Here is a 16,190-nt window from a genome sequence, read left to right as displayed (position 1 = left end):
GACAATTTCAAAATTTTATGGGCATAAATGCAAAAAAGTACAAAATTAGAAGTGAAAATGTAAAAATAAAAAAATTCAGTGGGGGCATTCGCCCCCACTAAGCCCATTGTAGATCCATGCCTGATCATCTTGCATGGTCTCATCATTTGTTCAATATATTTGTTTAAGATGCAAATCATGTTTATATTGCATACAGGAAGACTGGTTATGAAGTAATTTCATGGCTAGATAGCCTTTATAATCAATTATGCACACATATGTCACTAAATTAAAGAATGAAATATTGCGGTTTTTTTTTTTTTTTTTGTTAGGTTAAAGGGTAAGCTTGTACATAGAAAGGATATACATGGAGCCCCAAGAAGGGGAAATACATCGCAACACAAATAACAAATTCATACACTAACTACAACAGCAAAAGAACAGCTACCACAGGCCAAAGCATTGGTTACGGTTCAAACTCAAAAACCTCAATACCACCCTATGAGATCAGCCATGAATACACACGTGATGAGGAACAAGACTGCACAAATAGGTTATGGAGGCCATGTTCAGTTGTGATTATTCTAAGATCATCACTCCTCTTCAACTTAATTGCTGCTAATTGAGATCTGATGCTGGATTTTATCATGGAAATAACATGATGAGGGGTATTGGAGACATTCCTGAATGCTCTTCCATTTCTTTCTTGCCAAATTAAGAAAGTGAATTGCTGCTGACAGTAGGAGTTTGTGAATCAAGAACTTTGTTGAGGTCCAATAAGCTGAACACCAGCTAATCAAATCCATCCAGCAGCTTGGTAGAATGTAGAACCCTGCAATATCTTGTATGAAGTTCCAAATTTGTGAGCTAAATGACATTGGAAGAACAAGTGATCCATTGATTCCATCTCAGCCTTACAAAGGTAGCACCTGTTAACATAGTACTTGTGCATCATCGGTTTAAAGTCAAGTGTGTAAAATCTTACCCTCACTGCTAACCAAGCAATACAATTGTGTTTGGGAATATGCATGGTGTTTGAACCAAATAAGCTCATGCCAAATAAAGGTTGGTGAAGGTGGTGCAAAGTGTGCAGTGGTATGAGAGAATGAGTAAACCTGAGAAGGACAAGGCAACCAAACAGTACTATCTTGTTGTTTAGAGGGTTGAGGTAAGGAGTATAACTGAGAAAGAAAGTTCAGGGATTGGAAAAACTGTGAGTAGTTCAAAGATGGGGGGACCAACCAATGAGTAGTGGAAATTAGGCTATCAACTAAGGTCTTAGTGTCATTCAGCCCTATCTGTTGAATAATATATTGGACCATTAGGGAGCCAGTAATCAACTAAGGAACTGAAATATTACGATTGATCGAGTCGACAGAGAATTGTTCAATTATAGACTTTGTTCCAATTAAAATTACTTCATGGTGATATCATTTCCAACTTAATTTGAATTATAAAACAAAATAAGGGATTGCCAGTCAATGATATTGCTAGCTACTCCATATGACTTCTTACTTATCAACTTGTTATTTTAATTTTTTTAAATAAAGAAATATATCTATTAATTTGCAATTAGCTAAATGACTGAGTATTAAAATTAATAGGTTTCAAAGAGATCAAATACATTATCAAAGCTAACCCTGAACCAAAGAAACTGCAGTTTCTTGACTCGGTTCAAGCCAGCATCATGTGCTCTTGTTGTGATGCATTGAAAATCAATCATAATAACTGTGAAGTGTTTCAATCAATCACCACAGCAGTGAAATAAAATAAACTAAAAATTATTTATGAAGTAAAAAGTTTCAATCAATCGCAACAATTGTTTTGATTTTGATTTTTTTTATTTTATAGTTGTTGTGATTGGTTGAAATATTATATATATATATATTAGAGATTTGTTGTGATTGGTTAAAATATTCTTTTAAAAAAAATTCAAAGTTGCTCTAATTGGTTGAAACAATTTTTTTTATTATTATTATTTCACAACTGTTTTGACCTTCTTTTTCTTTTTTCTTTTTTTTTGTCATTTTCTTGGTTGAAGTAAAATATTTTATGTGTAAAATCTTAACAAAAATATTGCAAAAAGGACTTCTACTTATAAAAAAATTCACGTATTGGGCCTCCTCGGTTTACTTGTATCCTTGGATTCGCGTGTTGGGCCTTCATGTCCCTATGGGTTTTTTTCAGCTAGGCCCAACCCAAAATAAATGAATCTAACCCATTTGAAAACAGAGCCCATGGGTTTTTGTCTTTGCACTTTTGTCTCAAATTTTTATTAACACCCTAAAATATTGGCCTCGTGAAAACTGAAACCTACCTTCCCTGTTGAAAAATACAGTAAATGAGATACATGATATATCACTAGGGTAGGTGGTTTGGCCTTTGTTAGACCTTACTAGCTTCAGTGAGGTATGTTTCCTATTTCTCTTTGCCCCTTTTGATCTGTTATATGTGTGTAATATGTTTATGCAACGTTTAGTGTTATATGGGAAACTTGTTGGGAATTATGTCTCAGATTCCCGTTCTGATTAGATTTTTATTTACAGTTGTATTTTGTTTTACTGGCAAAATGGGGAAATTTTGTAAATGTGTATTTCAGTGATCTGTTTGGTTTTTTGTAAGTAATAATTGATTCATTCATTTGAACTTGTATGAGAAAATGATGGGAGATCAGTGTGATCTCAGAATCTGGATCTGCCTTGGTTGTAATTGTGTGTGTGTGTGTGTGTGTGTGTGTGTGTGTTTGTGTGTGTATTATATATATGTTGTTCCATTGTCTAGTTGTATATGGTAAAATGCATAAACTTTGCAATGCCCATTTTAGTTTTCTCTGGCTCTTTCCAAGAAATTATGCTAATGGAAGTGATTGTGGTATGCTCAATTTCTTTGAATGTAAAATATTTTTCAGAAAATATTTTTTTATTTTTTTGGTGTTTGTTTGTCATGCAATATTTATGAAGAAATTTTTTTTTAAAATTTAACAAAAATAACTTACCCATTAATTTTCGATAAGTTTGTTCACAAAGTCCATCCGATGGACTCAGATCTAAACATTTGTCAAATATCCAAAAATAAAATATTTTTTCCAAAAAATATTTATTTTACAACCAACCGAACCTAGCCCTTCCATCTTGTTTTCATCGATCTTTACAAAAATATTCTAAATTTGTAAATTCTTTAATATCGATATAGAAACTAGAATACCAATATTAATTAATACTGTCATTAATCACAGGGATACTCGGGTGGCGGAACCACTCTCTCCGTGTGAGGATTACTCCAAATCATTATTGAAGTATCTTAAACCACCATTTGATTCACTACCTTATCTTGGGGTTTAATGAATTATTGTTGAGTCTACTCGTCAACTTGTTTTTTCTTAGCATTACAGTATGTGAAATCAGTGTAAACTTTAACTCAGATCAACTACAAATTAATGTAAGTTCTGTGTATAAAAATAAATAAATAAATAAATAAATAAAATAGATGCCCAATTTAAATTTAGGATTTAAACTTATTTTACACATTAGCTAGGCCTTCAAAATAAGAGCAATTGGGCTATCATTCTCCAAGTTTAAGCAGGAACAATCCGCTAAAAGTTACATGATCAGAGAGCAGTTACTTCGTACTATATTACATGGACACTTCAAAAGTAGTGAAGTATCCGTGTTGGACACGTATTGTTCGAACATGGGTATGGGATATATGTGTCCGACACTTTTGAGTGGACATATAGTTAAATTCCATATCTAATCATTCAGTTATATTATATTATTAATTTTAAATGAATTAAATGCCTTTATTAAACACTATATTAGATAAAAACATTACTTTATTATAGAAAATAAGATAAAATAATGAAATAAAAGGAATATTTAGCGGTGTCCATGTGTCATTATGTTTATAAATCTAAGATGTCAAACGCATGGATACATATCCGTGTCCAACACACGTACTCAAGTTCAGGTAACATAGACTTCGTATGAATGCGGCTTTTATAGGAATGATCTTTGACAGACAATATTGCTCTCCACCATAATAACTAGCCAGTACCAGCATTCAACACCTTTGTATAATTCAATCTAAACAACTTGATTTGTACAACAAGACATGACTTCCTTTTACAGCACTCAAAGATATCTGTAGTTCTCTACGTACCCCAAATACATGTATACAACTTTTTAACTCAGAGCTTCTTTCATCAACAATATATTTTTTACACACATAATATTCCTCTGGAAACTAACTAAGATTTCTTTAAAATTCTAGACATAATATCCAAACCTTGAAGTTTACATCAAATCTTGTTGACAATTTAAGATACAACTATGGTTGGAGGGTACGGTTTGACAAATTAAAGCTTGCTGGCTGAATTACAAAGAAAGAGTAACTAAACCTAGTTGGTTAATTTTTCTCCCGCCTTGTTAAGATCTTTTACATGCATGAATTAGGATCTTTTCCAGTGCACTGAATTCCAGAGCATAGGAAATGGTGGAGATCACTTCATACGTTTGGACCGTACAATGCACCGGAGATAATTCAACATTGTTTCAGATACCAACAAATTATATCAGATGAACATCTACTTAATATACAGAAATAGACCCGACTAGACACCAAATGTTAACCACAGGAAATATTCAAGGAGCAAAGTCATCTGTCTCGTGATCCATCAACTTCCAAGAGCCATCAGTCTGCTGAACCATGCCCTTGTTCTTCTCACACCACCACGAAACTGGCACGCAATACTCATCCTTTAGAGCATCCGTTCCTTTGTTAACAAGCGCAATATCGCGATTAACTTCCAATTCAAATCCTCCCTTAGACCCTTGTGTTCCTGCAATCCCATGCATGTAAGCCTCCAAGTTATGCCAACTTTGGACATTTCCAGGACTCTTCAGATATTTAGACTTTGTAGTATCAATAGCCAACTCTTCTCCCACATCTGAGTAGCCTATAAATGGATATTTTGGAACAACATCCAGTGCATTATGGACTCGCAAGACTCGTAGATTGTTCAGTCCAGAGAAGACCTTCTTGAAGCCCGAGTCTCCAACCCGAGGGCTGGCATATACAAAGGCTGTCACAGGACAGGCCTTGTTTGGTTGATCTCTAGGCATGTTCAACCCATTGGAAACTATATCAACTGCGTTTAGTGTTGCAATCGCTGCACCCAAGCTGTGCCCCACTATAGTTATGCTGATTTCTTCATTCTTATATTCTTCCACTAGTCTCCTAACCTCACCAAGAACCTGAATTTTAATATACAAGAAAACAATGGTTTTAACCTTGGTATTAATTTCCAGGCGAAAAAAATAGTTTTAACTATAGCATTATCTTTTGTTTGTAATAGCTTAAGAAATACTATTATATGTTATTAAGCTATATAAACAGTAAATTAATTAAAAACTTAAAACCTACCTGGTCTCTTGCACTTGTCTTGTTGAACGGTGACCTTGGATCATCTGAAGTGTAAATGGAGTACCAGCCTCGGTGCACCTTAGAGTCACTATCCTTTCCAAATACTTTTGGAGCTGAGACTAGAAGAAATTCCAAATCATTAACCCATTCCAAGGCCTGAATTGTTCCTCTCCAAGCAACCACAATATCTCTCCTCCCTAACGCAGCCTTCCCTTCATCTGTGGCCACCGCGACATACCCCATCCAATTTGATTCCTTGCTCCATGCCTCCCTTGATAACGACTTTATAAAGAAGGCCTCAGGGACTTGAACGGATGATGTTGCGTAGAAATATTTGGTCACCCGATACTTGAATGGATTGCCTTTGTCTATACTCACTTTGGAAAAGAAATCCTTCTCTGTATACCGGCTACTTCCTGCATACCTAGACACCTTCTCAGAGATGAAGGCGTCAGCAGTTGCTTGAGCCATTTCACCATAGTGAATTAAGTAACGACGAAGATCAATGTCTAGAGGATCCAATAAGTCCTCCCAGTTGTTCTCGCCGCTGAGATGCCTCCATTTTTTGGCAATGCTATCCATCTTATATATGCTTAACAGTTTGCTTATACTAGCTAGATGAAGTTGTGAAGATGGGGTTTTGGTGCATGCTTTATATACTGAGCTTCAGAGATGTTGAACTACTATTTTATTTTTGTTATATTGACTTCTTGTTGTATATGCTACTGTATGTTTCAAAGGAAAATATATGTGTATATATATATCCTATGTTAACCATGAAAACTTAACGTGTCTCCTTCCACTGAGTTCGTCAATGGTTGGATATGGTAAGTTGTCTAATAACTTGGGCAAATTATATTATTAATTTTATAAAAGAAAATTCACTTTAGCTAGGTATGGATTGGACCCGAGAGCCGTGATCATGATGATGATTAAGGTTAGGTGATGACCATGCATGTTTATGAACAACTATTCTTGATCCGAATCCACACTACCCCCAACCCAAATGAAGGTCATGCTACTTAACGTGTAAGCACTTCCAATTCTTTTTTTCTTTTTATGTATTTACATATGTGTGTGTGTGTGTGTTTTTTTTTTTGTATGATTTTTATATAAATAATATATTGATAGGAAATATGCTCTGTTCACAAGAAATATCATGTTATCAGTGTAACCAATTATATGTGTCAGCATTAAAATTAGATACCATGTTATCAATATTCCAAGAACATTACAAAAACTACGTCCTAACAGCCAAATAAGCAGATGACAAAAATATAAGAATATACACCCAATTCTTGCAAACATTGCATGTTCAAAACCATCAAAATCATCATGAATGAAGCTACTGCCGAAGAAGAACAATTATAAAATTGGGTATGGAAAAAAAAAAATAGTACTAATTCTTGGCATGCATTTCAACAGTTAATTCAATTATTTATCCTTAAAAACTAATATTTGATTTTTTTTTCCGGTAACAAAAATTTCGTTTGACATTGTATTTAGTTGTTTTTTTTCTTCCCATAACCAAAGTAACGAACGCCCTTCTTCCAGAGTTGTGCCTGTGCAGGTGCCATGCTAACATAAACTGTTATCTTATTACAGAAAGAAATCATCCATTATTGAAACAATGTCTCAAGGCAATGATGATGATGACGATCATCCAGAATATCTTGTTAATTTGCATATATCTACTTCAATGAGTTTTACCATACCCATGAGTTTTTTGGTTGAAACAATGTCTTAAGGCAATGATGATGATGATGATGATCAAGAATATCTTGTTAATTTGGATATATCTACTTCAATGAGTTTCACCGGACCTATGAGTTTTTCGGTTATTAGTCGTGAACACAGTGATGTAGAGAGGAATGTGTTTCGAAAATAATTTCTCAAAGACTGAAAAAAGTCTTTGCTTTGAAGTATTACGGAAATATATATATATATATATATATATATATATATAGGAGTATGTTAGATTAGGAGATGCTTGCAAGTTACATAAGGTAAGTATTGCAATTTATTGAATATTGTGGTTACCTTTTTTTGTTAGATGATGTTTGAACTTTGAATAGGGCAATTCTAAGGTATTCCACGAAACCTCCAATTTGAATTCAACCTTATTTGATGTCCCTGTAATGTAACTTAGCTGGGGATGTTTATGAAGAAAATGTGAAAATGATTAGCCAACTAATTTAGATAGCTAGGACTTAAATACTAATCCTAATTTGTGATAATTGTTTTTTAAGTTGGATGATACAATTTCTTAAGGCAATGATGATGATGATCGAAAATACCTTGTTAATTTGCATAGATCTACTTCAATGAGTTCCATGAGACCTATGAATTTTTTTGGTCATTAAAGTCGTGAACATAATGATGTAGAGAGGAATGTGTTTCGAAAATAATTTCTCTAATACTGAAAAAGTCTTTGTTTTGAAGTATTACCAAAATAATAATAATAGGATCGAGTATGTTGGATTAGGAGATGTTTGCAAGTTACAGAAGGCAAGTATTGCAAGGTATTCCACGAAACCTCTAATTTGAATTCAACCTTATTTGATGTCCCTGTAATGTAACTTAGCTTATGGGGATGTTTATGAAGAAAATGTGAAAATGTGAAAAAGATTAGCCAACTAATTTAGATAGCTAGGACTTAAACACTAATCCTAATTTGTGATAATTGTTTTTAAGTTAGATGATTTTCTGGAAACAGCTTATTAGTTGAACTTCTAATTCAACCATTAGTTGGCTTATGGGGGATTGTTTTGAGAATAGGGTGAGAAAATGATGTGTAACTAAATTTATATTACTAAACCCCCACTAAGTGCCAGCAAAGAATTCCATAGCAAAGAATTCTCATGATGCTTTTTATGTAGTGGGGGTCCCTCTTGTCTTGAAGCTAACCCCTTTTCGGTATTAAATTTCACGTTCGGATTGGAATCTATATAGGGTCGATAATGGTTTGAGAAACAAGTAATGTGTAGTATCTAGATTGGTTAACAGACTGGGCTCTAAAAAAACTGTTTCGATCCGTAAATCAATTCGATCTGCTCTGCTTAATTTATACAAATATATGTTTATATGGTATATAGTATATAGTATATACATTATTTAAATATATTTTTTATTCTTTATTTATTTTTAAGTATTTCTTTTATTCTTTATTTATTATTTTATTGGACCATCATTAAAATATTATATTGAGCCGTCTGGAAAAAGCCAAATCCATATAATCGAACCCATCCAATCCGAGATATTTCACGTATCGGATCGGTTCGGTTCGGCTCGAATTGATGCATTCTACATATTGGTTCGATTTCAAATTTAAACAATCTGTTGAAACTAGATTGGATTGAATTTGACCCCTAATCTGATCTGATATGGATCATACCTATTGCCGTTGCATCTTAGGTGGATGATCTATTATCGTGATCCTCTCTAATTATATTCAAATTTTGTTTTTGAATGGCACTGGGCTTTTTGACTCGGTTTGTTTTGACATAATATTTTTGTCATTTTTGGATTGGATTGGAATAGTTCATAATATTTTAGATTTTTTTGCCCAAATTCGCATCACCAAATTGGTGATATTGTGTATTTTGGTACTGTTGCAAAGGAACAAAAGCAAATTTCTGAATTTGCCAAAATAAATTTTCATTACCTAACATGGTTCTGAATTTTACCCAAAACACTTACAACAAAAAGATTGTTTTGATACTAACAAAAAAACATAATACTTAAAACATATCACATGCGGCCCTATATTAACCCAAAATTTAACTTGTATCTTTCAGGACTTAATAAATTCTTATCACACTCTTATTATAGTCTTTACTAATAGTAAAACTATTAGTTTCCGCCCTTGCTTAGCCTTGGTATCTCATGAAGCATCATGCTAAGGTTCAACTGCCTTAATGCAAACAATTCCTTAAGGGTCACCCAAGATAAAAATCCATGACTTACTCGGGATATCCAGATTAATATATAAAAATAATAATAATAATAATAATAATTGTTGCGAAAATTGATGAGACTCAAAATTTCATGTATTGAGCCTTCTCAATCTACTTGTTTTCCTGTGTTGGGCCTTCTTAAGTATGGAACAGATCTACTTATAAAAGTCATATAGGTTAGTATTGGGCTTCCTCTTTTTCCATTTACTTGTTTTGTTTATTTTTCGGTCCCTCTTGGGCTTACGAGGTTGGGCTTCCATATTTTTTTTTACCTTCGCTCTGTCTTAATTTATATCTGCTTGTCCTTGTATAGGCCTTCTTGGGCTTGTTTTGGTTTGTTGTTCCGTCTCCTCTTGGGATTGCGCGGTTGGGCTTCCATGGGTTTGTGTCTTTGCCCTTTGTCTTAATTTATTTCGGACTTGATCTTTTGCCATCTATGCAGGGGCGCAAATCACCTGCTGTGTGATTCCCATTCTGTTTCTTACAGTAAGCGGTAAGTGGCTTTGGTTTGTCCACGTTTTACTCCACTTAATAGACACTAACACTGTATTCACTATTTATAAGTAATATCACAGAAGTCTAAAAGTAATATCACATAGTCTAAAAAATAACATCACCTTCCCATGCTGTTTCTTACAGTGAGCGATAAGTGACTTTGGTTTGGCCACGTTTTACTCCACTTAATAGACACTAACACTGTATTTGACAATTGCGCCACTATTTATAAATAACATTTCACCACCATTTTTAAGTAACATCACAGAAGTCTAAAAGTAATATCACATAGTCTAAAAAGTAATATTACTTTTTAGAATATGTGATATTACTTTTAGACTTCTGTGATGTTACTTATAAATGGTGGTGAAATGTAAAAATATGTATACATCTAAATATGTAACACCCAATTCAGCAAATTCAAGTTTTGGCCTAAATTTTAGACACCTAATTGAAAAAATCGATCTAATTGTGCAATTTTAACATTGGACATTATTTTGAGCACTCAACTAAGAAAATTCAAATAAAATTAAGAAATCAACCAGGGTTAGAATAATTTTTAGCATTTTCACAAATAAATTAATCAAATTAAGCATATATTCAACAAATTATGAAATTACTTGAAGTGCTTGCATTTTCAAAAAATATAATTTTTTTTTGAGGCATCAACTACAATAATTCAATAAAGAAGTATTATTTGTTTTAACAAAAAGAATTAATGACGAAATACAATTCCCAGATTCTGAAATTTATAAATGGTGGTGATGTTACTTTTTAGACTATTTTTACATTTCACCACCATTTATAAGTAACATTACAGAGTCTAAGAAGTAACATCACCATTTGTAAAAGGAAACATTCCCACTTTTAATTTCAAATAATAACATAAATGATATGTTGAATTGAGTTATGTTTATATGTGACATTACTTAGTTGCATTATGTGCATGTTTTATTTTGAGGGTGAAAATGGTTTATTACTTAAGTGGTAATGTTGCCCTTTTACAAATGGTGATGTTACAAAAGTGGTGATGTTTCCTTTTACAAATGGTGATGTTACTTTTTAGACTATGTGATATTACTTATAAATGGTGGTGAAATATTATTTATAAATAGTGGTGTAATTGGCCAAACACGACCTTAGTGTCCGTTAGCTGAAGAATGATGTGGCCAAATATGGATTACTTAAAAGTTAGGAAACTACATGGGAACCTCACTGCAGGTGATTCGCGCCCTCTATGCAGTCTGTTTTGGTTATCTTTCGGCACAGTGGGCGGAGCTAGGGGTGGGCCAGCAAGGGTGGTCATGGCCCCACCCAAACTTTTTTAAAATTTTTATTACCCCCCCCCCCCCCCCCCCCCTAAATGTTAATTAATTTGTTGATATTGTCCCTAAAATTTATTAAAAATTTTAATTGTCCCCTCCAATTTTTTAAAAATACTTATATATTGACCCTAAGTAGAGACTTTTGAAAATTGACCCCAAAATAGAGTGTTTGAAAATAAATTTAATACGTGCCTCCTAAACATTTAAAAAATTTCAACTTGAACCATTTTAACTATGCTTCTAAAACTTGAATAGTGTGAAATAAATATTTAAGCTCATTATTATTGTAGTCGTTATCGCAACATGCAAATTGTTATTTTATTTTCATATTCACATGTACAATATCTATAATATTAATTCAAGAGAAAAAAAAAAATAGGATAAAAATCACTAATGTCCCTTTTTGTTTAATAAAAATGAATGAAGTATTTTTTTGTCAAACATTTTTGTAAAATTGTATTTACAAGAAAAAAATATCTAGAATTATATAACAATCTTTATAAGAAAAATATCTAGAATTATATAACAATCTTTATTGACATCTTGTTTAATTTAAAATTATTTTGTTTAGTTAAAATTCATTATTTTTTTCTAATATTTCATCTATGTATATCTTTCCCAAGTGGAATAAAAGTACTAAAATTTTTTCTTCCAAAAATTAGATTTTTAAAAAGCTGAAACAATTAGAAAATTTAATTCTCCAACAATGCTTATTTCTTTACCTCTTTTCTTTTTAATTATAACTAATCGTTTTTTCTCTATATTTTTCTTTCTACTATTATTTTTTCCATCTACTATTAAGTCCCATTTTTTTCATTTATGAATTTTCTCAACGTATATAACTATATATATTATGAGTGGCATTTAAACAAAATTATATTATAATTGATTTATAATTTTTTTAAAACTTTAGTAACATAATACAAATCCGGTCCTCCAACCAAAAATTTATGGCTCCGCCCTCAATTCGGCACCTCTTGAGCTTGCGTCATTGGGCTTCCATGGGTTTGTGCGCATATTGCAGTACCCTTTGTAGAAATGATGCAACCAGCGTAACTCAACAATTAACTTTTTTATGCAAAGATCAGACAAGATGCTATGGAGGCTGCTAGAGCAAAGTATCACGCCCCGGCAAAGGTGGTAAAGCAGCCATGTGAGGGGTCACCAGTTCACAAAAATGATCATTTAAATAATCAAATAACCATAGGCATTTATTAATTAACCCAATAACCCCACAGGGCGGGATAGGGTATCTTGTCTACACAGATGCTTCTTTGCAGGGTCTTGGAGGTGTTTTGATGTAGGAGGAGTGACCGATTTCGTATGGATCTGACACATTTTCCGAATTCAAATGGGATTTTGAGGGCTTAAATGACATTTTTTGGAAAAAAGTTGTGAACAAACCCCCCCTCCCAAAATCATGTTTTCTAACTTTTGAAATCACTTGCATAGCCAGCTCTTAGGGTTAGTGGCCATTTTGGAATTTGCAATGAAGTCAAGTATCTAATGAAATGATGTTTTATTTCTCAATTCCTTTGCATGTGCTTCTTTTACAATTTATATGAAAAAATTCTCAAAAAGGGGAATCGAGGTGGATAAAGAGATAGAGGGTCTGGGAATCTCAAGAAGATGAGGCAAAACGGGCAGGGCGAGCTCCTCAGATATCCCTGGATAGATCTTTAAATATAGTCGTGATATCTGTGCGGAGTGCAGCAAAGTCAGCACGTACAGCCACAACATCAGCTCGGATAGTGGCAGTGTCAGCTCTGATAGCAACCACTCCATCCTCAAGTACCCCTAATTTTAAAAGGATAATCCTGGTTGTAATGACCCGGTCATTTTCCCTCTTTTCTTTTTTTCGGAGATTTCTTTTTTTCGTCTTTTCCCTTTTTCGTCCTTTAGTCGTTTTTCATTTTTCCTTACTTAACCTCACTTTTGTGCTCGGATTTGATTCCGGCTTAGCATACATCCATGATATTTCATTTCTATGATATCTACATTTTTACTTTTGTAGAAAAACATATTGGATGTCCACTTTGAAAAGTCAAACAAAATAAATGGCAATCTTTTCATAATTACTTTTCTAATTTTTTAAAAATCTTGAAATGAGAACAATGCATTAATTGCATGTCTACTCATTACTTATTTTTATAATAATTACCATATTTCGTTCAACGAAAATGGATTAATATAAAAAATTTTAAAAAAAAAAATTATATTTTACGGTGTAATAACCACAAATGTTAACAATAATACGTATTTGTGCGGAATACATCTTGGTTTTTAATTTCCTAAAAATAATTCCAATCTTCTATTTATAAAAAATATATTTGGAATTAAATCAACAACCTATTGATTAATGTAAGAATTATCTTTAAAATGTACAAAAATTTATTAATGCATGTAAATTCTGTGTATAGATAAAAAATAATAATAATAATAAAATAAATAAAAATTAAATTAAATTAAATTAGAAACTAATATTAATGTGGTATAAATATAAATTTTATAGGAATAATGTCTTTTGAGAGAGAATATTGCCGTAATAACTAATAACATCATTCAAATTTCAACACCCTTTAATAATTCAAAGTTCAACTTATTATACAACAAGAAACGACTTTCTTCATTTTACAGCACTCAAAACTCAAAGAGAACAGTACTCCAAATACAACTGCTAAGTTCTAACTACCAACTTCTTTCAAGAACACCTTTCAATCAAGCAGCAAAGTCATCTGTCTCGTGATCCATCAACTTCCAAGAGCCATCAGTCTGCTGAACCATGCCCTTGTTCTCCTCACACCTCCACGAAACTGGCGTGCAATACTCATCCTTTAGAGCATCCATTCCTTTGTTAACAAGCGCAATATCGCGATTTACTTCCAATTTAAATCCTCCCTTAGACCCTTGTGTTCCTGCAACCCCATGCATGTAACCCTCCAAGTTATGCCAACTTTGCAGATCTCCAGGACTTTTCAAATATTTAGACTTTGTAGTATCAATACCCAACTCTTCTCCCACATCTGAGTAGCCTATAAATGGATATTTTGGAACAACATCGAGTGCATTATGGACTCGCAACACTCGTAGATTGTTCAGTCCAGAGAAGACCTTCTTGAAGTCCGAGTCTCCTACGCGAGGGCTGGCAAATACAAAGGCTGTCACGGGACAGGCCTTGTTTGGCTGGTCCTTAGGCATGTTCAATCCATTGGCAACTATATCAACTGCGTTTAGCGTGGCAATCGCTGCACCCAAACTGTGCCCTGCTATAGTTATACTGATTTCTTCGTTCTTGTATTCTTCCACAAGTCTCCTGACCTCACCAAGAACCTGAATTATAATATTATACCAGAAAACAATAATTTTTAATAGTTGTTTGTAATAGCTTAAGAAATACTATATGTTTTTATTTAACTTCACCTAATTAATAAAACAGTACATTAACAGCCTAAAACTTACCTGGTCTCTTGCACTTGTCTTGTTGAATGGTGATTTTGGATCATCTGAAGTGTAGATGGAGTACCAGCCTTTGTCCACCTTAGCATCACTGTCCTTTCCAAATACTTTTGGAGCTGAAACTAGAAGAAATTCAAAATCATTAATCCATTCCAAGGCCTGAATTGTTCCTCTCCAAGCAACCACAATATCTCTCCTCCCTAACGCGGCCTTCCCTTCATCTGTGGCCACCGCAACATATCCCATCCAATTTGATTCCTTGCACCATGCCTCCCTTGACAAGGATTTTATAATGAACGCGTCAGGGACTTGAATGGAAGATGTTGCATACAAATACTTGGTGACGCGATACTTGAATGGATTGCCTTTGTCTATACTCACCTTGGAAAAGAAATCCTTCTCTGCATACCGGCTACTTCCTGCATACCCAGACACCTTCTCGGAGATGAAGGCATCATAAGTTGCTTGAGCCATTTCACCATAGTGAATTATGTAACGACGAAGGTCAATGTCTAGAGGATCTAATAAGTCCTCCCAGTTGTTCTGGCCGCTGAGAATCCTCCATTTTTTGGCAATGCTACCCATCTTATATATGCCTGATTGCTCCTTTTGGACCAATCTAATAGTTTGCACATAGAAATGGAGTTGTGAAGATGGGTTGTGGTTCATGCTTTATATATTAAGCTTGAGTGATGTTGAACTACTATTTAATTTTTGTTAACATTGACTTCTTGTATATATTACCTTTTACTCACGGCATTTTAATTACTTGTAACCGGCGCATTAAAAACCCTCACTCTGTGTGAGACACACAGAGAGACCATTCTATGCTTGATTCAAAAGTCAGTCTTCATGACTAGATAGGAATGGATCGAGATCAGGTTAGGTGATGACCCCCCAAATGAAATAAGGTCATTTTTTTTTTTTTTTTTTACATATTTTAATTAATTTTTTTATATGAATAATAATAAGTAATGAAATCATGACATCATTAATATAATAATGTCATTGTTACATTATTCTTTATATATTCAAATGAATTTTGGTTAGATGTTTTCTTCCTTATTCATATAAATTTCGTTAGAAGTACGTACCTCGTGTACAAAAACTACATCCTAACAGCCATCAGTTTCAATTGACAAAATATAAAACTACAAAAAGGTCCAATTCTCACATATATTGCACATTCAAAGCCTTCAAAATCATCAGAAATGAGGCTGCCATGTGCTAGATACGAACCATTAAGAAATTGGATATTCTTGGTGGGACAACTTGATGCACTTTGAAGAAAGTGAAATATTAAATTAGGTATTCTCACACTAATTATATTAATACAATATTATTAATTTTTATTTAAAAATTATTTACTTTTTCTTAACTTGCAATAAGTTCAAAGAAATATAAAAATGTTATTTATGTTTTTAGTTTAAGAGATAGTGATTTGATTGTGCAGATAATTAATGTGTAAGAATGTCAATAAATTACAAAGTTCAATAGAAATATAATGTTGAATTTATTAATATGTAAGAGAATTTAATAATTAGAAGTCATCAAAAAG

General features: G+C 33.2%; 2 protein-coding genes across 2 annotated transcripts; both read right to left on the bottom strand.

Moving 5' to 3' along the window:
- Nucleotides 1-4,619: 4,619 nt before the first annotated feature.
- LOC132267377 (phospholipase A1-IIgamma-like) lies at nt 4,620-6,006 on the bottom strand. Its single transcript, XM_059768574.1, has 2 exons — nt 5,401-6,006; nt 4,620-5,231 (listed from the first exon to the last, which is right to left on the bottom strand). The coding sequence occupies exons 1-2, from the start codon at nt 5,980-5,982 to the stop codon at nt 4,620-4,622; spliced, it is 1,194 nt and encodes a 397-aa protein (XP_059624557.1). The 5' UTR covers nt 5,983-6,006.
- Nucleotides 6,007-13,894: 7,888 nt separating this feature from the next.
- Nucleotides 13,895-15,232, bottom strand: LOC132281081 (phospholipase A1-IIgamma-like). The gene is made up of 2 exons (XM_059782821.1): nt 14,636-15,232; nt 13,895-14,506 (listed from the first exon to the last, which is right to left on the bottom strand). The coding sequence occupies exons 1-2, from the start codon at nt 15,215-15,217 to the stop codon at nt 13,895-13,897; spliced, it is 1,194 nt and encodes a 397-aa protein (XP_059638804.1). The 5' UTR covers nt 15,218-15,232.
- Nucleotides 15,233-16,190: the final 958 nt, after the last annotated feature.

Source organism: Cornus florida, unplaced genomic scaffold (assembly GCF_030987335.1).
Source record: "Cornus florida cultivar Cherokee Brave unplaced genomic scaffold, ASM3098733v1 CherokeeBrave_3.0.0_Hap2_Chr01, whole genome shotgun sequence".
In the NCBI taxonomy this organism is placed as follows: Eukaryota; Viridiplantae; Streptophyta; class Magnoliopsida; order Cornales; family Cornaceae; genus Cornus; species Cornus florida.
This window is presented reverse-complemented; position numbering and strand designations above follow the sequence as displayed.